The sequence below is a fragment of the Ascaphus truei genome, chromosome 21 (assembly GCF_040206685.1).
Source record: "Ascaphus truei isolate aAscTru1 chromosome 21, aAscTru1.hap1, whole genome shotgun sequence".
NCBI lineage: Eukaryota > Metazoa > Chordata > Amphibia > Anura > Ascaphidae > Ascaphus > Ascaphus truei.
The window spans coordinates 20333182-20356175 of record NC_134503.1 but is presented as its reverse complement, the minus strand read 5'-3'; the positions used below and the strand labels follow the sequence as shown (position 1 = coordinate 20356175).

General features: G+C 40.1%; 1 protein-coding gene across 3 annotated transcripts in view; it reads right to left on the bottom strand.

Annotated features, from left to right (window-relative positions):
- Positions 1–10552: 10552 nt before the first annotated feature.
- LOC142472295 (multidrug and toxin extrusion protein 1-like) overlaps positions 10553–22994 on the bottom strand; it is a 58465-nt gene continuing 46023 nt past the window's right edge. For all 3 annotated transcript variants that reach the window (XM_075579279.1, XM_075579278.1, XM_075579280.1), the window contains exons 15-18: positions 22685–22817; positions 18358–18452; positions 17826–17901; positions 10553–12123 (exon numbers count right to left, since the gene is read on the bottom strand). In XM_075579279.1, the coding sequence (XP_075435394.1) occupies positions 11900–12123; positions 17826–17901; positions 18358–18452; positions 22685–22817 (528 nt within the window). In that variant the 3' untranslated portion in view covers positions 10553–11899. The remainder of the gene's footprint in view (positions 12124–17825; positions 17902–18357; positions 18453–22684; positions 22818–22994) is intronic.

The window sequence follows — 22994 nt, the reverse complement described above, 5'->3', positions numbered from 1 at the left end:
AGTGAAGATCCAATACGCCTCCCTACGGTCCAGAAGGTTGATATGATCACCTCCTCTAGATTTAGAAAAACTGATTCAATCCCCAAAAAGGAAAAATTATTAATTCCTCCCTGACCACATTCAGTGAAATGTTTTGAGACTGGATGATTAGTGTCTCTCAATTTTATGAGCCTTAAATGCTCTAACATCCTGACCTTAAGGGCTCTAGTCGTCCTCCCCACATACCTCTTGCCACAACCACATGTTATTAGATAAATCACAAATTGACTTTTACAATTTATAAAACTGTTAATCTTAAATTCCTTATTTGGTAATATATTCACACCATGTGGCGGTGGCAAGGCAAACTGGAAAAAACTTTTGGCAGGCTTCATGTGTTTACATGCACTACAAGAGCCACATTTGAAGGAACCCCTAGTGATAAAAGTTTTTTTGAGACCAGAAGATTTGAGTTCACTTGGTGAAACATGAGATCCAATTGTTCTCGCTCTACGATATACAAAAGTAGGACCAGAATCCACATATTTTTTAAGGACAGGGTCCATGGATAAGACATTCCAATGTTTTGAAATTATAGAGTTTACTTTTCCACTTTGTTTACTAAATTGTGAAATAAAAAGAGGACATTTGTTTTTTGATTCTGTCAGTCCATGTGAGTCCTGTTTAATACCAATTGTCTTAACATTGTTAACAAGGCGAGAATCTCCAATTGGATGTGTGGGCAACAATGATGCTCTCTCTGTATGTAATGCATTTTCAAATGCAATTGCTAAATGTGATTTGGGGTATCCCCTTTCCAAAAATCTCCTTGTAAGCTCCTCAGACTGAGAAAGGAAACCACTCATAGTGGAACAATTCCTTCTCAGTCTGAGGAACTGTCCCCTTGGTATGGCCTTTATGACATGGGATGGGTGGCAGCTGTCCGCCCTAAGAAAGGTGTTCCTGGCATTTTGCTTCCTATAAACATCCGTTTGGATTTTTTTGTCTATGTCTACAAATAATTGTAGATCCAGAAATTCAATGTGATGGAAATGAAAATTTAATGTAAATCTTAGATTATAAAGATTATTATTAAGATAAGATACAAAAGTGTGAAGTGTAGTGACATCCCCCCTCCAAATAATAATTAGGTCGTCCACAAATCTTTTATAAAAAACAATATTGTGACGAAATAAATTAGTGCTCGAATAAATAAAAAGTGCTTCCCACCATCCCATAAATAAGTTCGCAAAAGAAGGAGCAAAACTTGTACCCATAGCAGTGCCAATAAGTTGCAAATAAAACTTACCATTAAATGTGAAAAAGTTGTGCGTGAGTAAAAAGTGTATAGCGTCCAAAATAAAAGCCGATTGAAAGATTGATATTTCTGGTATCTCAATAAATTGGCGGACCGCTGCCAAACCATGGTCATGTTGTATAACAGAATACAGAGAGGTAACATCAAGTGTTACCCACAGGTAATCATTACCCCATTTAACATTTTTGATCTGATCAAGAAGATCACCAGAGTCCCGTATAAATGAGGGCAATTTCCTAACAAATGGCTGAAGAAAACCATTAACATATCTTGACAGACCATCTCCCAAAGATCCAATACTAGAGACAATGGGACGACCTGGAGGGTCGACCAATGTCTTGTGGATCTTTGGGAGATGGTGGAAGATAGGAATAATGGGATGAGATGGAATAATGAATTTAACCTCGTCCTTCGACAGAACTTCCATAATAACACCTGAGTCAACCAGTTCTACAAGGAACTCCAAGAATTGCGGTGTGGGGTCGGCGGATAGTACACGATAGGACCGGCCATCATCCAGTTGGCGTAATGCCTCCCTGATGTAACCGTCTCTGCCCTGCACCACCACCGCACCCCCCTTGTCCGCACTCTTAATGACCAATGCAGAATTATTTTTCAAAGATTTTAAAGCTAAACGCTCACTTTGATTCAAATTGTCATGATCTATATAGGATAGGGAAAATCCCTGAGCTAGAAGACGAAGGTCTCTTATAACCAGATTTTCAAACATAGTCAGAAATTGACCCTTGACATGAGTGGGGTAGAACACAGAACTCCTTTTTAGGCCTGAATTCCATTCAGAAAATGTAGGAATATTAACATCATCAACCGTTTGTTCAGATAAAAGATCATTCATATCTTGCAGGGTACAAAAATCATTAAATGTATGTAAAGCAATAGATACCGGAGGAACAGAGTCGGATGAGGGGACATCACTCTCGGTAGCGTGTGATGGCCCCCCATCTAAATCCTCATCTCCGGTCGACCTAGTAACATTTGGAATAAAATTGTCAAAAAACTTTTTCAAGGATAATTTCCGAACAAACTTATACACATCAATAGTGGTTTCGAACAAATTAAAGTTCATTGAAGGTGAACATTTTAGGCCTTTATCCAGTAGTGACAACTCTGTAGGAGAGAGAGCAGTTCCTGAAATATTTATAACATTAGATATATCATTCAAAACTTCTTCCTTTTGGAGGCGGACCTGTAGCCCCCTCCTCCTCCCCCCCCTCCTCCCTCTTCTGATTCTCTTGTGTCCTTTTGAAATAAAGGGAAAGATTTTGGTTGTTGCTGTTGCTGTCTCTGTTGATTAACATTTTGATAAGAAAAAGCATCCTGGGACCTAGGTGGTTGACCCCAAAAGGTGCGTCCACCCCTCCCTCGCCCCCTGGATGGAGCTCCACGACCACGATGATCATCATTCTCAAATGTATTGACAAAAGATACAGAATGAGAGGTAGAGGCAGTTTCTGCATCTGAAACATCAGATTCGCCACTCTGATAATCCACATTCTTAGATTTTAAAATGGACTTATTGGGAGTAGATTTAAACTGAATGAATGATTTATCTTTGTTATTTGATCTTTCCTGAATAGAATTTATCCTCTGCCAATGGTAAACCTGGTTCTTTTCATAGTCATATCTGTCCCGATCATATTTAATTTGTTTTTTAGACATAATACCACATTCCACATTTTTTACCGTTTTGGAGAGAATAACATCAAATTCCTTAAAGCCCTTTAAACCTTTGAAACTGTATAGGTTTTTTTGCAGTTCTGTGATTTGAATATCAAGCTGATCTTTCTCCTTTATTTTCTGAAACACTATTAACTCCATCAAACGAAAAGAGCAGTCATTGAGGGCTGTCACCCATCTATTTTCAAAATCCACATCCGGAAAACCAAAGGAGGGGGCTTTTTTAACCCTTAGTCCTCTTGGGATCCTTTTACATTTAGCATAGTTCTCCAGGCTTATAATGTCCCACCATAAGCGGTTCTTATGAATCAATAAACTTTCCAATTTTTGAAAGTGGATTTTGAGATCAGAGATGTCAGTGGTATCCAAATCCACAATGTTATCAAACACACGTAAAGCTTGTTTTTTTCTCTGTGTATCATCACAAGTGTTGAAAAAATAAGTATCCGAAATATCTTCTAATTCATCCATATTATCCCCTGGTTCCTCCATACCAATATAATGGAACACAAAGGGGGTACTGAAGCCACAAAAAAGTAACTATAAAAGTGTATAAAAAGCAAAAATATAAAAATTAGGGATCTTCCTTTTAAATTCAAAGATTAAGCTCCAAAAAACCTATGCATGTGCGGCTCCAACCTGTATATATTGCAATATGGAAAATAGCTGAAGCGCTCAAATGCAGGTATATCTGAAAATGATAATAAGCCAGACCACTGTACCAGGGTACTAACAATTGATATAGTACCTATTGTGTCATATAATGGGTACTATCCTCCTGAAGACAGGTGGTGTGTGGTGCAACCCACTCACCATATGTCTCATTGGCAGGTTCCCCTGAAAAATATGCAAATACTCACATCCTGGTAGGGCAGGCAGGCAGGCTGTGCAGCTACTCAATGCAATACAGGGAAAAGGGAGACCAAAAAGCGCACCAGCACAAACGGAGCAGGAAGAAAACCAGAACAAAAAAATGATTAAAAGGGCACTTTAATGTGGCAAAAGACCCATCCAATGCATTTCGAACGTCGCAGCGTTCTTTTTCAAGGATAAAACACAATGTGATAACATCCATTATATACCCTCTTACCTGTGGGCCATTTCGCGCCAAAAATCAGAACCTGATGACGTCATAACAGAGCGACTCAGTGCCGATCTAAGGGCAAAAGGAAGTACCAAAGGCAGTGTGGCCATTTTGGATGTGGGCAAACATAGGAACACAATAACAAAGCTTTATTGACCATTCCAGCAGAACAAAATACATTGCTGCTAACTGGACAAGCATATTTAAACGAAATAAAGCTATATTAAACTAAACTAATGCTTAATAAAGGGTACTATTATATCAAGGAAAAACATGAACAAGGTGGATTAAAAAACTAGCTGTGTTGCAACTAAGTTATATACAAAAAAAAAAAAAAAAAAAAGTTAAAAATAAAAACCTCTAGACATGATTAAAAAAATGTGCAAAAAAAGTAAATTTAAAGACATATTACACATACATACTGCATAACACAGATTGTATACCTAAATCATAGGAACCAGGGAAATACAACCATTATAAAATATGAAGTATTATCCACAAGATACATCAAAGAACAATTTAAGCTTACATATTAGCATAATATTTGCATGATAAGGCATAGGTTCAAAGGTTATAATGACAAGAATATAATGTCCAATATAATGACAATTGTCTTATTTAATCTGTATTACCAACTAATTACACCATAATACGTCTATCACAAAAATGTTTACAAAAAATGTGTTAGTTGCCAGTCAATGTTCAAGCCCATAGGGAAGCGCGTTTGGAGAGTGAAGATCCAATACGCCTCCCTACGGTCCAGAAGGTTGATATGATCACCTCCTCTAGATTTAGAAAAACTGATTCAATCCCCAAAAAGGAAAAATTATTAATTCCTCCCTGACCACATTCAGTGAAATGTTTTGAGACTGGATGATTAGTGTCTCTCAATTTTATGAGCCTTAAATGCTCTAACATCCTGACCTTAAGGGCTCTAGTCGTCCTCCCCACATACCTCTTGCCACAACCACATGTTATTAGATAAATCACAAATTGACTTTTACAATTTATAAAACTGTTAATCTTAAATTCCTTATTTGGTAATATATTCACACCATGTGGCGGTGGCAAGGCAAACTGGAAAAAACTTTTGGCAGGCTTCATGTGTTTACATGCACTACAAGAGCCACATTTGAAGGAACCCCTAGTGATAAAAGTTTTTTTGAGACCAGAAGATTTGAGTTCACTTGGTGAAACATGAGATCCAATTGTTCTCGCTCTACGATATACAAAAGTAGGACCAGAATCCACATATTTTTTAAGGACAGGGTCCATGGATAAGACATTCCAATGTTTTGAAATTATAGAGTTTACTTTTCCACTTTGTTTACTAAATTGTGAAATAAAAAGAGGACATTTGTTTTTTGATTCTGTCAGTCCATGTGAGTCCTGTTTAATACCAATTGTCTTAACATTGTTAACAAGGCGAGAATCTCCAATTGGATGTGTGGGCAACAATGATGCTCTCTCTGTATGTAATGCATTTTCAAATGCAATTGCTAAATGTGATTTGGGGTATCCCCTTTCCAAAAATCTCCTTGTAAGCTCCTCAGACTGAGAAAGGAAACCACTCATAGTGGAACAATTCCTTCTCAGTCTGAGGAACTGTCCCCTTGGTATGGCCTTTATGACATGGGATGGGTGGCAGCTGTCCGCCCTAAGAAAGGTGTTCCTGGCATTTTGCTTCCTATAAACATCCGTTTGGATTTTTTTGTCTATGTCTACAAATAATTGTAGATCCAGAAATTCAATGTGATGGAAATGAAAATTTAATGTAAATCTTAGATTATAAAGATTATTATTAAGATAAGATACAAAAGTGTGAAGTGTAGTGACATCCCCCCTCCAAATAATAATTAGGTCGTCCACAAATCTTTTATAAAAAACAATATTGTGACGAAATAAATTAGTGCTCGAATAAATAAAAAGTGCTTCCCACCATCCCATAAATAAGTTCGCAAAAGAAGGAGCAAAACTTGTACCCATAGCAGTGCCAATAAGTTGCAAATAAAACTTACCATTAAATGTGAAAAAGTTGTGCGTGAGTAAAAAGTGTATAGCGTCCAAAATAAAAGCCGATTGAAAGATTGATATTTCTGGTATCTCAATAAATTGGCGGACCGCTGCCAAACCATGGTCATGTTGTATAACAGAATACAGAGAGGTAACATCAAGTGTTACCCACAGGTAATCATTACCCCATTTAACATTTTTGATCTGATCAAGAAGATCACCAGAGTCCCGTATAAATGAGGGCAATTTCCTAACAAATGGCTGAAGAAAACCATTAACATATCTTGACAGACCATCTCCCAAAGATCCAATACTAGAGACAATGGGACGACCTGGAGGGTCGACCAATGTCTTGTGGATCTTTGGGAGATGGTGGAAGATAGGAATAATGGGATGAGATGGAATAATGAATTTAACCTCGTCCTTCGACAGAACTTCCATAATAACACCTGAGTCAACCAGTTCTACAAGGAACTCCAAGAATTGCGGTGTGGGGTCGGCGGATAGTACACGATAGGACCGGCCATCATCCAGTTGGCGTAATGCCTCCCTGATGTAACCGTCTCTGCCCTGCACCACCACCGCACCCCCCTTGTCCGCACTCTTAATGACCAATGCAGAATTATTTTTCAAAGATTTTAAAGCTAAACGCTCACTTTGATTCAAATTGCCATGATCTATATAGGATAGGGAAAATCCCTGAGCTAGAAGACGAAGGTCTCTTATAACCAGATTTTCAAACATAGTCAGAAATTGACCCTTGACATGAGTGGGGTAGAACACAGAACTCCTTTTTAGGCCTGAATTCCATTCAGAAAATGTAGGAATATTAACATCATCAACCGTTTGTTCAGATAAAAGATCATTCATATCTTGCAGGGTACAAAAATCATTAAATGTATGTAAAGCAATAGATACCGGAGGAACAGAGTCGGATGAGGGGACATCACTCTCGGTAGCGTGTGATGGCCCCCCATCTAAATCCTCATCTCCGGTCGACCTAGTAACATTTGGAATAAAATTGTCAAAAAACTTTTTCAAGGATAATTTCCGAACAAACTTATACACATCAATAGTGGTTTCGAACAAATTAAAGTTCATTGAAGGTGAAAATTTTAGGCCTTTATCCAGTAGTGACAACTCTGTAGGAGAGAGAGCAGTTCCTGAAATATTTATAACATTAGATATATCATTCAAAACTTCTTCCTTTTGGAGGCGGACCTGTAGCCCCCTCCTCCTCCCCCCCCTCCTCCCTCTTCTGATTCTCTTGTGTCCTTTTGAAATAAAGGGAAAGATTTTGGTTGTTGCTGTTGCTGTCTCTGTTGATTAACATTTTGATAAGAAAAAGCATCCTGGGACCTAGGTGGTTGACCCCAAAAGGTGCGTCCACCCCTCCCTCGCCCCCTGGATGGAGCTCCACGACCACGATGATCATCATTCTCAAATGTATTGACAAAAGATACAGAATGAGAGGTAGAGGCAGTTTCTGCATCTGAAACATCAGATTCGCCACTCTGATAATCCACATTCTTAGATTTTAAAATGGACTTATTGGGAGTAGATTTAAACTGAATGAATGATTTATCTTTGTTATTTGATCTTTCCTGAATAGAATTTATCCTCTGCCAATGGTAAACCTGGTTCTTTTCATAGTCATATCTGTCCCGATCATATTTAATTTGTTTTTTAGACATAATACCACATTCCACATTTTTTACCGTTTTGGAGAGAATAACATCAAATTCCTTAAAGCCCTTTAAACCTTTGAAACTGTATAGGTTTTTTTGCAGTTCTGTGATTTGAATATCAAGCTGATCTTTCTCCTTCATTTTCTGAAACACTATTAACTCCATCAAACGAAAAGAGCAGTCATTGAGGGCTGTCACCCATCTATTTTCAAAATCCACATCCGGAAAACCAAAGGAGGGGGCTTTTTTAACCCTTAGTCCTCTTGGGATCCTTTTACATTTAGCATAGTTCTCCAGGCTTATAATGTCCCACCATAAGCGGTTCTTATGAATCAATAAACTTTCCAATTTTTGAAAGTGGATTTTGAGATCAGAGATGTCAGTGGTATCCAAATCCACAATGTTATCAAACACACGTAAAGCTTGTTTTTTTCTCTGTGTATCATCACAAGTGTTGAAAAAATAAGTATCCGAAATATCTTCTAATTCATCCATATTATCCCCTGGTTCCTCCATACCAATATAATGGAACACAAAGGGGGTACTGAAGCCACAAAAAAGTAACTATAAAAGTGTATAAAAAGCAAAAATATAAAAATTAGGGATCTTCCTTTTAAATTCAAAGATTAAGCTCCAAAAAACCTATGCATGTGCGGCTCCAACCTGTATATATTGCAATATGGAAAATAGCTGAAGCGCTCAAATGCAGGTATATCTGAAAATGATAATAAGCCAGACCACTGTACCAGGGTACTAACAATTGATATAGTACCTATTGTGTCATATAATGGGTACTATCCTCCTGAAGACAGGTGGTGTGTGGTGCAACCCACTCACCATATGTCTCATTGGCAGGTTCCCCTGAAAAATATGCAAATACTCACATCCTGGTAGGGCAGGCAGGCAGGCTGTGCAGCTACTCAATGCAATACAGGGAAAAGGGAGACCAAAAAGCGCACCAGCACAAACGGAGCAGGAAGAAAACCAGAACAAAAAAATGATTAAAAGGGCACTTTAATGTGGCAAAAGACCCATCCAATGCATTTCGAACGTCGCAGCGTTCTTTTTCAAGGATAAAACACAATGTGATAACATCCATTATATACCCTCTTACCTGTGGGCCATTTCGCGCCAAAAATCAGAACCTGATGACGTCATAACAGAGCGACTCAGTGCCGATCTAAGGGCAAAAGGAAGTACCAAAGGCAGTGTGGCCATTTTGGATGTGGGCAAACATAGGAACACAATAACAAAGCTTTATTGACCATTCCAGCAGAACAAAATACATTGCTGCTAACTGGACAAGCATATTTAAACGAAATAAAGCTATATTAAACTAAACTAATGCTTAATAAAGGGTACTATTATATCAAGGAAAAACATGAACAAGGTGGATTAAAAAAACTAGCTGTGTTGCAACTAAGTTATATACAAAAAAAAAAAAAAAAAAAAGTTAAAAATAAAAACCTCTAGACATGATTAAAAAAATGTGCAAGAAAAGTAAATTTAAAGACATATTACACATACATACTGCATAACACAGATTGTGTACCTAAATCATAGGAACCAGGGAAATACAACCATTATAAAATATGAAGTATTATCCACAAGATACATCAAAGAACAATTTAAGCTTACATATTAGCATAATATTTGCATGATAAGGCATAGGTTCAAAGGTTATAATGACAAGAATATAATGTCCAATATAATGACAATTGTCTTATTTAATCTGTATTACCAACTAATTACACCATAATACGTCTATCACAAAAATGTTTACAAAAAATGTGTTAGTTGCCAGTCAATGTTCAAGCCCATAGGGAAGCGCGTTTGGAGAGTGAAGATCCAATACGCCTCCCTACGGTCCAGAAGGTTGATATGATCACCTCCTCTAGATTTAGAAATAACTGATTCAATCCCCAAAAAGGAAAAATTATTAATTCCTCCCTGACCACATTCAGTGAAATGTTTTGAGACTGGATGATTAGTGTCTCTCAATTTTATGAGCCTTAAATGCTCTAACATCCTGACCTTAAGGGCTCTAGTCGTCCTCCCCACATACCTCTTGCCACAACCACATGTTATTGGACCTAGCTACGCACACTGACGATCCGCAACTCTCCACTCCTGAACCTGTCAAGTACCTCAACTACTCTAATATCTATAATCCTGACCTGGCCTGAACGACTACTCTACACTCTAGGCGCGCCCGCGTGGCTGTGGGTCAGCGTATCTCAATTCCCTGCCTCAGCACCGCGGTCGAGCTTCGTTTGTGGTGATCTACGCGTTACACATCCTGGGTATACCCCTCTCTGAGGGAGTATTTTTTGGGGGCAGCTGCATCTTGACAGTCCCCTGTGTAATATGCTTTGCTTAAGAGATTTGTTTGCTCTATTTGCATTACATTTCTTTGTGTTTAACCACTATTAGTTTCACAGCTGTTTATGAGTGCTGCAGGTACTCTCTTATTTTTATATCTGTTTAAGCAGACCCTTATACCTGCGTGCACCACTCTTTTTGCTATGACACGGATATGCGTGTCAACCATGTTCCATAGTGACACGCATGCGCAGAAATGCTATGACGCTATATTCGTTTCAACCAGGCTTCATGGCAACACGCATGCGCAGCACACTACTACTGTATGTGCGATTATTAATGTTGAATAGTGTCTCTTTCTTTACAGGCCAAGACATCCAAGAGCCAGCCAGTTCGAAGAAGAAAAATAAAAGAACATTGTAAATTTGGAAGAAGAGACTTTGTATTTTTGTATTATTCATTTTTACTTTATTGTGTGCAAATAAAACATTTCATTCTCTAAAAATACTTTTTGGTGTGTTCACGTTTTGCTCTTTAGATTTCAATGAAATACACTAGAAGTACATACATTTGTGTGATATTGGATCGTGCGCACATGAACGGGAATAAGTGACAGGTTGCATTGCAGTTAGATTTTTAAGACACAATAACTCGCGATCACCGACTTGCATTTCTGGTGAATGGACAATACAAGTCTGCCGCATACACAATTCACAATCTTGGCATCTTATCCCCTTTGATATAGTAAAATTGGTTCTATAGGGGTCCGTGTGTTTGTGTGTGTGTTACCCAACAACCTACATCCATTACATAAGGAAAGCCACCAATCATGCAGCAACTATGTTTCAAGTTCCTTGTTAAGTTTGAGCGGTTTAGAGTATACAAGTGGAATGACCTATTTGTATGTTTAGTATTTATGTAAAGGTAACTGTGAACATAGCACTTCACAAAAATAGTATACAAGTGAGAATGCTGGTAAATAAAATACAAAATAGGGCTAAGGGCTCCAAACAAAAGCAAACAATGTGACAAACAAATCTCAGCAAATGGGTTATGTGCACAGTAAATTGAGTTTGTAAATAAGATGAAACGTGTGTCACTTAGTAAATAAGGCCCATAATCCTTTGCAAAAATGCAGCATTGTGATTGGCTAAAGCCTAAACCTAGATTTGTAACAAGTGTCTAATGGTCAACCTCTAATTTACCATACTAATGACAGGACATAAGTTCTTCTTTAAACCATTTATCCGATTTCAGTCATCTGAGTGAGTGCATGATAAACAAACAGTCTTTATAGGCTAAGGGGGGTGGAGCACACTGTGTGTTGCAGGCTAATTCCAGTTTAAAACTAAAGGCCATTATTCTATAAACTGTGATAGCGCCAATATAGATTGGCGCTATATCTGTTTATAGATGAAGAGCCAATGCAGCCGAAAACCATGTTGACATAAAATTCTAAAGAGCACGATAATGACCCTTTGCAGGAAAAATATGTAAAATACAAACACACCATTAATATTCTCAGTGTATCAGGATGTCCAAGTCTGTTCTAACAGCATGAGCTCCATTTTATTACTCTTGATCCACTCCAATGTTGATGTAGCCTTAGTTCGCTGTAATGCTGACTATTTTGGCCCCTAATTGCATAGATTTGCTCCAGTATCACCATTTGTCAATTAGGCTGATATACCAAGAGCTAGTTATAGTCATGGTGGAACATATGGTTTGGTATAGCAAGTTTAAGCAACCACATGTTCTCTTGTCATTGCATTATATTGTTCTAAACATTATCTTGATTTATTGAGTTCCCACAGTGACTCGTATTAAAACCCCTATCATTAAAACCCCAATTGCACTCAGAAGGGCCAGACTACGCCGCAGAATCAGCTGAGTCTTTGATAAAGCTTTGTTGTGCTGAGTGACTGCACACGCAGGGGGCTCATTCAGCATGGGCTCACATCTTTGGCTATCATCATTATCTAGGTCAGTCAGTGCCACATTCCCACTGTCTTCTGGTTCCTCTGCAAAACAAAGATACAGAATATGCACAGTTTTCATTATTACTGTAGCCGGCTAAAAGAAAGATGCTCACTATAGCAAACTGGTCTTCAGCAATATTACAATCAAAAATATAGTTTAAAAATTACCCAAGGCTTATTTTGCCTCACCTGAAAATCCAGGTGTAATGATAATATCATGAGAATTATGGATTTTAATCTGGTGCTTCAGTGGTTAATGTGGTTATAGTTTGTCTTAAAAAAATACAATATATTTATGATAGGTCAAGACTCTTCCTGGGTCTGTGCAGATCTAAAAAAACGGACTTCACTACAAGTGATTTATGTGTTGTTTATAAAGCAATAAACGATAACCAGATACTAGTCTGTCAGCCTCAAAGGAAACAGAACATTCTTGAATGATCACTTGTGCATCCCAGAGAGAGGTGACCCACAAGTCACTGCTTAGTTTAAGGACTTTATTAAAAATGAGAATATTGTGACATTATCAATTCTGCATAATAAGAGATACGTATATGGCATTGTGACAATACGACAAATCATACCACACTGCCTGAGCAAGAGGTGCCAAAGACATTGTTTCTCCTCCAGAAATAGATATTAGGCTGTCAAATAGGTGCAAGCGTGTGTGTGTGGCGTAACCGTGAAGATGGCGTCCTAAGTATTGGGGAAATTAAGCTATGAGTGTTATATATTGAGTCAAGATTTGAACCGCCTTATTAGAGTAGGGTTTCTTCTAAGTCGTAAAACCGTCAACGTAGCAGCTGATTTACGACAGGGATGGATTTATGTTGTTTTCAATAGGAAAAGAATGGTATATAGGGGTTGCCCTGGAGTAATGAAATCATAATTCAACAGAGATGTGTTTTGGGATCAAACACTTGAAATTTCATATTTCTACGCCTCTGACCTCTCTGGGGAAAAACCAATGACATGGTAACGTACTGTATAGGGATTTCTGTTTTATGCTGTTATTTCAAGAAACTGTTCTGCATTTACTATAATTGTATGTTCTTGTAATCCCTTTTCTGTAATCTAAGCACACATACACATATATTAAAACATGTAATAAATTATGCTTTTGGGGCCCCAAATCAACTGTTTCATGCTACGGAGAGCGTATTAACATTTTTGGACACATTTTGCTACAACAGATTGTATGTTAAGTGCATAGTTTTTTTTCTAGAATAAAGAGGGATCTGGCAGATATATTAATTACATATATTGCATATTTCTTGGATGGTGGCAGGGATAGAAATGATTGCAATTGAGTAAAGGGTTAATATTAACTCATTGAAAGTACCTTGCGCAGGTGGAAGGTGAGTTGGCCAGAGTAGCCATGTGTATTAACCCTGGTTGCATATCTAAGTCACGTGCTCATGTGTGTGCCGTCTGTGACGGCAGCGGGGTGCCAAGCGAGTAATAAAGGGGTCACCCCCATTAGGCACCCCCTTCAACCGTCTGGGAAGTGAGGGGTTAACCAGAAATGTACTTGGAATACACATGGTCCCCTGCTTCACAACCAAAATGTATGTCCCTTTGGTTATCATGTTCCCACAAGTAGAGTGATTACATGTATTTTTATTCCCCTACCTCAGGGCAAAATGCGTTCTCTTTGCTGATTGTATGTATTGTTCCAATTATCGGTGTTTGTACCCCTACAGTGTATGCACCAACCACATACACTGGGATCAGGTCGGGAGGGAAAGGCTCAATTGTATTTACATGTTTATGGTCCTTTGTTCCCCTTCCTGCCTTTTCAGTCTCCATTTGCAGCCTGTCCATAGGCCACCATTGGAGCTCAATGCAACCCTATTGAGATTTCACAGATTTGGGCCCGATACCTGAGAAGACCAGCAGGTGGCGCCCGAGAGGAGGAGCGGAGCTTCTCCATTGAAAGTGAATGGCGTAATGTCTTTCAATGGGGATTCCTCAAGCCCACTCTCCAAGAATGAGTTGGATGCCTGCCAAACCGCAGCATCCGAAAATGGCTACTGTTTCACTGAAAAGAGCTTGATCTCTCAATTGGCGTGGGAACTAGGCAATGGCCAAGTTCACCACCAATTAACGTGTGTAACTTTTGTTCTAGGGCAACTAGCATTAAAATTCCTTTTGCCCCTAGCTCAGGTGGACCCCCTTACTCGATCCCAACAGGGTACGATGGGCAATGGCCATGGGAAAAGGTCACGGCTACCACGAAGGTCGCCCCATTGACCGCAATGACGGAGAAAACTATAAAACTGTGTACACAGAAAACCCATATCTCCGGTTCCGTAGAGACTAGAGGGCTGGGATTTGGCCACCATGTAGTCACTGCTCTGGCATGATTGCATGGCAATTTCCAGTCCTCTCCCCATTGAATCCTATGGCGGCGCTGGCCCATGCATTTCCTTTGGCGGCACCGGCCCTTTTGATTCCAATGGAGGAGTGAGCCACTGAGATTTCTCATAGCCTTTAGCGGCGGAGTCTCCATTGATTCTAATGGCGGAGTTGCTCCATTAAAAGCCTATGGTGGCGGAGCCCATTGAATCCAATGGAAAGAGTGAAAGGCAGTGATTTCTTTTACCCTGTGGCGGAGAATCCTGCATTAAAGTTAATAGGAGATTTTAACTTGGTTTTGTTATCTCCGGTTCTGGGGGCCGTGGAAGGCTGAAATTTGGCCACTATAGCGAGTGTCCTGCGGCATGAGGACCTAGCAAATTTCAGCCCGCTCAGACCCACAGAACAGATTATTTTAATATATGTATAATATTAAAATGTTACTCCGCATCCCTGATATGTCAAAGCCCGCGAAAGCTACTGGCCCAGAAGCAATCTTAATGGCCACAGGGCGTCAGGATATCTGAGGGAAACCCATGAATGAAAGGCTCACCGCCCTTGATTATGTATTCTAGGACGGGGAAGAGCAGGACATGGGTACTTGTGTAAAGTGTTGTGCTTCACACTGTGGCTTCCAACTCTGGTTGGAGTTTCCCAGCCCAGACCCCCAGAAGGTATTCTTTAAGTCGCCATCTGATTAATGTGGAGTACTGAAAATGGGTCTCTGGCCAGAGGGATGTGCGCATGTGCCAGCAACCTGAGGCAGGTACCAAAATGCTTCCCACGTTAGCTGGCAAAAGGTAATTGGGTGCAGGTAATTGTTAACCAATACCTGACACCCAATGGTAGGGTATAGGGCTTAAATCCCATATAAAACGAGTGCAAGCTCTATGCCCAATGTTGTTCGTGACTATATCTGAATACAACCTGATGCCTTGATGAATTGCTAATCCGAATCCTGATTACTTCATTGACCCCCTTCCCACGTAAGTGTCTACATTCTGTGTGTTATTTGTTCAATATTGTGTGTTCATATTACTTCGAAGGAATAAACTTTCTTTATCATATCACAGTCGCATTCAATTCAACCCAGTTATTTTGGTGTATATAATAACCCTGCACAAGCTATCGTGACACTGTCCGTGACAGATGGTATATGGGGACGGATTGAGCGGAGATATTGTTCATTTGAGGGACCTTTGCGAGGTGAAAAGCGGGCCAGCTTGTGAGCTGTGTAGTGACCCTGTTCTCATGGGCAGGTCACGTGCTCACAGGTGTGTCGTACGTGACAATAGGTTTGAGTATTAAGCAATGCTTGACGGTGACTTATGGAATAGCGCAGCTTAGTAAATATGGCCCTATGTGTTGTGCTTTTTCCAAACTTTCCTGGCTTCATGTGAATGGGCTGGAACATGTCTTTTGCCTCTGTAGGTGTCATATGCAGTAATACCTCTTATGGCTAATTCACGTAGATGGGTAGTAAGGTGTCTTCCATCACGGAAGATGTGTTATGGAGTAGCAATTCTTAGTAAATATGGCTCATAGTATGACTCCACTCCTCTAATAAATCATTACAATGTTAAAGGAGTTGTGTGCTGGAGTTTTACCTCTCTATATATCTGTATATACTGTATCTGATTTTCACTTGATGTTAACGTTTTTTTCCTGCCGCCTTCAATGTATTTGAGTTTTTTCAGCAGTGACTATGTTCATATTTTATGGACTTAGACATCCCTAACTTGATTAGCATTCATTGTTCCCCCTAGTGGTTCCCTGTGTGTATTCACTTTGTAATGTAACTCAAAGTTGTTGTATCCGCTCAACGAGAAATGAAGATCCATTGTAGATTGTGACACCTTTTAGGAGACAAACATTATGGTTCTTTGTACATTAAATTGTAGTGTACAAAGCTTTTGAAACCTCTTGAAGAAGGCTTGTAGAAGAAACCTTCATAGTCAGGACCGGCTTTTAAAATCATGGGGTCCGATGCAGTGTGTGTGCGAGGCCTTTTCCCTTCCCCATAGCCCTACCTGTGGTGTCCCACGGGAAAGTGCAGTTTCACCGATGGCACCACCATGAAGCCGGCCCTTAAGCCTGCTCTACATGGTACTGAAAACTCTCTACAGTATAATTTATGATTAATCTTAATGTTGCTCCACTAAATCTACAGACGAGACCACGAGTATTCTAAAGCTTGCCTTAAACTAGCCCGGTTATATTCTGGATATGTGCTGGGTGTAACCTAGCTAGTTTAAGGCATTTCTGCATTGACTAATGACCCATAGGATTAACACAGCAGGGGTCCCTGGCAGTCCCATTCAGTTTGACTGGGGCACGACTGGGGCAGTCCCAGTTTGAATGGGACTGCCAGGGACCCCCGCTGTAAATCTGATGGGCCATTGATCAATGCAGAGATGCTGGGTCTAGTTTAAGGCATGTATCCAGCGTGTACCTGGGTGTACCTGAGTCTTTTTGGCGATTGCCACTGGTTTGTGTTAGAATAGTCGCAGTCTCTGCTGTACTATTCACTACGTGATAAATAGATGTTAATAATGAGTCCGTGTTAACAGCTATTTAAAGCCGGGGTGAGCACCTACTGTGATCGCCTCCCCAAAAGCAGCGAGACAGCTTCTACAAGTGTCACTTAGCTCAGCAACAATGCTTTGTTTGACTATGTTGTGCAGCCTCTCTGGCAGGGAACAAACCAACACTTCAGTAATAATAATAATAATTTTATTTGTTATAGCACTTTTTTCCCCAATGGCACTCAAAGTGCATCAGAATTACAGTATAGCGCAGAACATCGGATTGTTACAGACACAGTCCCTGCCCAGGTGAGTTTACAATTTCTGTTTTTGGTGCCTGCGGCACAGGGAGATAAAGTGACTTACCTAAAGTCACAAGGCGCTGACACCGGGAATTGAACCAGGTTCCCCCGATTCACACTGAATATCATTGTTTTCAGAGTCAGCGTTTTTACTGAGCCGCTTCTTCAGCCAGTCTACATGTAAATACCAGCTAATCCCATGTAATATTAATAATCCAGTCCTAGTTTTGTATTTCTATTGTCCACTGTGTTACAAAGTTTGATACAATAGAATAAGATCTGTTGAAAAACCACCCAGGATCATTATCACACTATTCACCTGGAGTTACATTAGTTGGCAGGATTTATATTCACAGCGGTCTACCCCAGAATCCAAATTTGGTAAACTCTGCCTTTGCATTATCATCATCATGCATGTATATGGTAAAAAAGTAGGCACAATTCAATATAATACGGGGAACATACATGAAATATGCGACCATACAGAAATACAATTAATTTGGATGCTTTTCCATAGGACACCCTCTATTTAAAGGATATTGAAACACACATACTGTACCTGAGGATGCACTCTGATACACAACCGGCTTGTTGTTTAAGTAACTAGTCATCTTCATCATAGCCCGCACTTGAGCCTAAAATAAAATGCATGCATGAAAACGCTTTATTACCATTTATGAATTGCTTTTGATTTGGGGGTCTCAAATTCTTCCTTATTACAGACAACTTCAATATAAATAATCATGTGAGGGACCTTGGTTTACGCATCTCTGATAGATTACTGTCAAATACTATATTTCAATGTTACTTAAATCCAGTGGACAACCTCGTCAGTAGGCACTTAAAAAAAACCTAATAAAAGAGGGTAACCTAATAAAAGAAGGTATGGGCCCATGTAGATATCTGCAACATACATGTAGTCTTCTAAGAACAAAATAATGTCTATCCCTTTTATTTTGAGTTACTAGAGGTTACTAGGAGGTAGGAAACATGGAAAATAGCTAGAGATGGTATTGCTACTCAAGCACTGCACAGATGTGATAGCCGTCTCTCCTTAGAGCTAAAAAAAATAGACCAGATGGAAACATTACCTCCTCAGATGCTTTGTTCCAGTTGAGCTTCGATATAAATACAATAAACACAACGCCTTGGATTGCTGCGCAGAGCAGAATACCAAGCCAGAAACCTGTGGCGCATAAGAAAAAAGTGTCTACACCAGTAATAATTGTGTTGGCAGGAAACTTTTCAAAATAAGTCACTTAATATCCTACTTATCCAAATAAGTCATACTTAATATCCTACTTCACTAGCGAGAGTTAAAGACCATTATTCAGTGGCCAAAGGGTCCTATTCAATATACTGTGAAGCTGCTTCTGCAGGTCGATAAAGCCTTCGAACCCCCTTTATTTGAATGGGATCAGGGCCTTACTCGCAAGTCAGATCTCAGGTGATAAAGTGCTGCGTGTGGTAGGGGTGAGGAGCTTGATCAGATACAGGGGTAGCTTGCTTTGAAAGTAAGACAGGAGAGATGAATTTTGCGCGTAGGCTCAAGTGATGGCCAATCTAGCTCTTTGAGCATTTCGCAGTGATGTGCGTTATAGTTACATTGGAGGACAAAGTGGCATATTGAAGTGTAGAGGGTGTCTAGTTTACTAAGGTGAGTTTGAGGTGCTGTGCCATATACTATGTTCCCATAGTCTATTATTGGTATTAGCATTTGCTGTGCGGTGTGCTTTCTGTCCAGGGTTTGGATGTCAGGGTATCAATGTGCAAGCCACATGTTAAGTGAGATTCAAACCATATCCCCAGATATTTCAAACTAGTGACAGGGGCTTGGATGGTATTAGAGTTGGTTCTGATCTGTAGCTCCGTCATTGGTATATTTCGACATTTAGCCTTGGTCCCGAAAACCATTGTTACAGTCTTGGCAGTGTTTAAAAACAGTTTGTTTTGGGAAATCCAGTTTTCAAGTCTCAAAAAATCAGATTGAAGTACATGTTCAAGGTCAGAGAGGCTGTGTGCATATAAGATTGTGTCATCTGCATACATGTGTATTGAAGCTTCCTTACCAGCTGTATGCAGATCATTGAAAAAGACAGAAAAGAGTAGGGGCCCCAGAACAGAGCCTGCGGGACACCGCAGGTGATATCCAAAGGGTTGGAGCTAGAACCCAAGATAGACACAAGTTGAGATCTACCCAACAGGTATGAGTGAAACCAGTTTAAAGCATGTTTTTCTATTCCAGAGCACTGAAGTTTGTTTAGCAAGATACCATGGATAACAGTATCAAAAGCCTTTGCAAAATCTAGGAATATTGCACCATTAAGTTGTCCCAGTTCCATTCTACCCTGGATCACATTGCAAACTTTTAGGAGGGTAGTTACTGTGGAGTGTTTGGGGCAAAAGGCAGATTGGAATTGGCTAGGGAAATTTGTCTTTGTATAGTAATCGCTTAATTGGTAGTGAACACGTTTTTCCATGACTTTGGATAGTATTGGGAGAAGAGAGATTGGGCAGTAGTTTTAAACAGTGTTTTTGTCCCAAATTTTTGAAGATTGGGTCGACTCTGGCAGTTTTCCAGGTCTCAGGGATATGGCCTGCAGACAGAATAGAGTTGATTAGGGAGGCAAGAGGTTTGGCAACGGCTGGGGCACCAAGTCGTAGGAAATTTGATTGCAGCGTCAGGTCCACATTGGCTGCTTAGTTTTAATTTGAGGAGTGCGTGTGTAATCTCCTCTCCAGATACTGGGACAAATTGAAAATTGTGGGCAGTGTTGGGAGAGGGTGGGACTATATGGGTTCTTCCAGATTAAACTTCATGTTTGTAGTTCGTGATACGTTTTGCTAATAGGGAAGTAGCACACTCCACAAAGTAATCATTGAATGAGTTTGCAATGTCAGTGTGATTTGTCAGAGAAATATCATCCTTAATGATATTAGATGGTTGTTGATGGTTAGAAGGCTGGAATATATTGGTGATGACCTTCCAGAAATTATCTGGATTTGATGTATTCTGGTGTAGGTTGTCAGAGTAATATTGGGCGTTTGCGTGTCTTGTTTGCCTTGTGCACATATTCCGCAGGCATCTGTCGTTAAGACCCAAGGAATGGTTCTTAGATTTTAGGTTTGTGCGTGTGGATTGTGAAGTTAGTTGGATTAGGTTTGGTGGCTTGAGTTGTGTCTGGATTTTGTTGTTTTTAGGGTTAAGACAATTGTTGTTGAAATCCCCAAGAACTAACAGCTCACACTTCCAGTTGAGAGAGGAAATTGAGCCAAGATACTGAGTGATGTTAGTTAGGGACTTTAGCGGGGCAATAAGGGTGGTAGATATCAGCAATCAAGACAAGCGTAGAAAAGGTAAGGCAGATTTTGCCAAATAGGATTTCAAAAAAGGGTGGGCTTGGGGGGCAATTTAGCAGTGTAAATTGTAAGGTGTCTTCAATATAAAGTAACACCCCTCCTCTTCTCTTTGACCTCTCTTTCCTAGAAATGGAGTATCCCTGAATGGCGATATTTGCATAGAGGGTTTTAGGTGTTAGCCATGTTTCTGTGATAATGATGGCTTTGGGTTTATGCATAAGGTACCATTACCTTAGTTCATCCAGTTGGGCAACAGACTACGGATATTAATGTGGACGACAGATAGCCCTTTTAGAATTTGAAAGGGGTATTCTCAGGGGCATGGGACAAAGTTTAAAATGGAGGGACTGGGTTAAGTTCAATATCACCTGCTACAGAGAGTAAGAGTATAAATATACATTTGAGTAGTTGTTTGCAAGTTGTAAACGTGTGATGTTTGCCATTAGAGTGAGTAGTGGTTGGTATTCTGGTTTTCAGAGTTCTCCACCACCATTCAGTAGAAAATGCAAGGCTTTACAGTAGCCTAGGGTGCATGATGATATTGGGTGTGGGCCAGGAGTGAGGAGTTTGTAATGAATAGAGAGAGTAACATTTCCATGAGACCACAGTAAATAACAGACTTGAGGAAAGTAGCAGGTTCATTATCACAAATGTAGGTAACTTTGCATGAAGTAGTGTGCGCATTGAGTAGACATTTGTGTGCCTTTTACTTGTCACTGAAAGTGTGCTGCAGTTAGCAGTGTTATGGTCTGTTAAAGGATTGCAGAAGGAACTGGGAGAGGCAGTTGTGTGCAGACAAGTGTTGGGAGAGACTGCAGTAAGTGAATGTGTGAGGGGGGTTGATTGTGCAGACTAACAAGCATGGGATAATAGTGTGGTCAGAAAGTCTCACCGTTTCTTGCCTTGTGTAGTTGAATTTGCAGAAAGATACACTTCCAGTCCAACTCTTGTTCAACTACAGTCTAACTACATATTCACTTAAAGATGGCCACTTTAAGATGCAATGCTAAACCTTGCAATGCTTCCCTTAAGTGCTTTCAAATTTATACATCTAAACAGTCATATAACCTCCCCCCAATAAATCTGCCTGTTACTAGCTGAACAATTAACAGAACACAATTAACAAATCAAGTTTCCTAATCTAACATACCACAGATCATACATATAGGCAGGGTGGGGCTGATTCTTGTAAACAGGGGTTACAGAGGATTCAGTGGGTTAAACCTACCTTGGGGGGGGGGGAGAAAGGTTAAGTGGGATCAAGAGAAGTTTAACAAAAACAAAGTCGGCTGTTCTGCAGTATACGAGATGAATGTGCCCCCCTGCACCCCACTCCCTTCTCACCACTGGATGGATGTTTTGCCCTGTCTACTTATTCACTATCTCCTATGCCACTCCTTCTCTACCTCGCCTGCCTAATACTGTTATCTTGGTTTGTACATCTGAGTTAATCTCGTAGAATATTTTCTAAATCCGTATTACCGACCTGAGGAAGAGAAAGAACTCTCTAAAGCTTCTGCTAAAATATCAATTGTTAGGTGATAACTTTTTTTATCTGAACCAAGACTGAAGTACTAGTAATGAAGTGCTCATTTACTCTGCACAAGTCATTTGAAAATAAATCAATGCATTGTTACGCTGCCGCTGAGCGCGCTTGGCGTATTTACTTCAGTGAACGTGAATCTGCACGGGCACGCTATCGCGGTGCGCTCATGCCCAGGCACGTACGCTCTCCCAAGCTCGGCGCTTGGGGAGACAAAGAAAAGAGATTTTGAGGTGCGCTCAGCAGCAGTAAATGCACAAAGCACACAGAACACAGCTACACACACACACACACACAGCCCCACATACATTACACTCAGAAATAGCCCCGATCCCCACAGCCCCCGCTCGCAAAATTATGCAGAACAGCCTGCGCTCATGCTTGGTGAGTTGTTGACCTCACCGCTCTCAAGCATGAGCGCGCTCAGCGGCAGCGGGGACGCAGCCTTAACTGCATTTCCCCGCTTCTCATAATGCTGAATACAACCTGATTAGTGGCAGTGTTAAAAATCCTACCTATTATGCCAAAATCTGCTGGAAACATCAGTGATATTCCAACAGGAAGACCAATCACATAATACCCGACAGTGTGAAAGATGGCTCCGATCGTCTGCTTTCCTGTGCCTCGCAAAATCCCCCCGCAGGTGGCCTGTATAAGACAGAAGAAATTACTGACCCAGTTTGTGCAACTGCACATGTATATTCTTCAATGTCTAAAATCTGCCATTTGTTCGGCGCCGACACTTGGCTACAGTATTATTCTGCATCGTTACCTGGGACAGCTACATGATTCTCCAGGCTTCTTTCATTGACTTGGGTAAAAGCT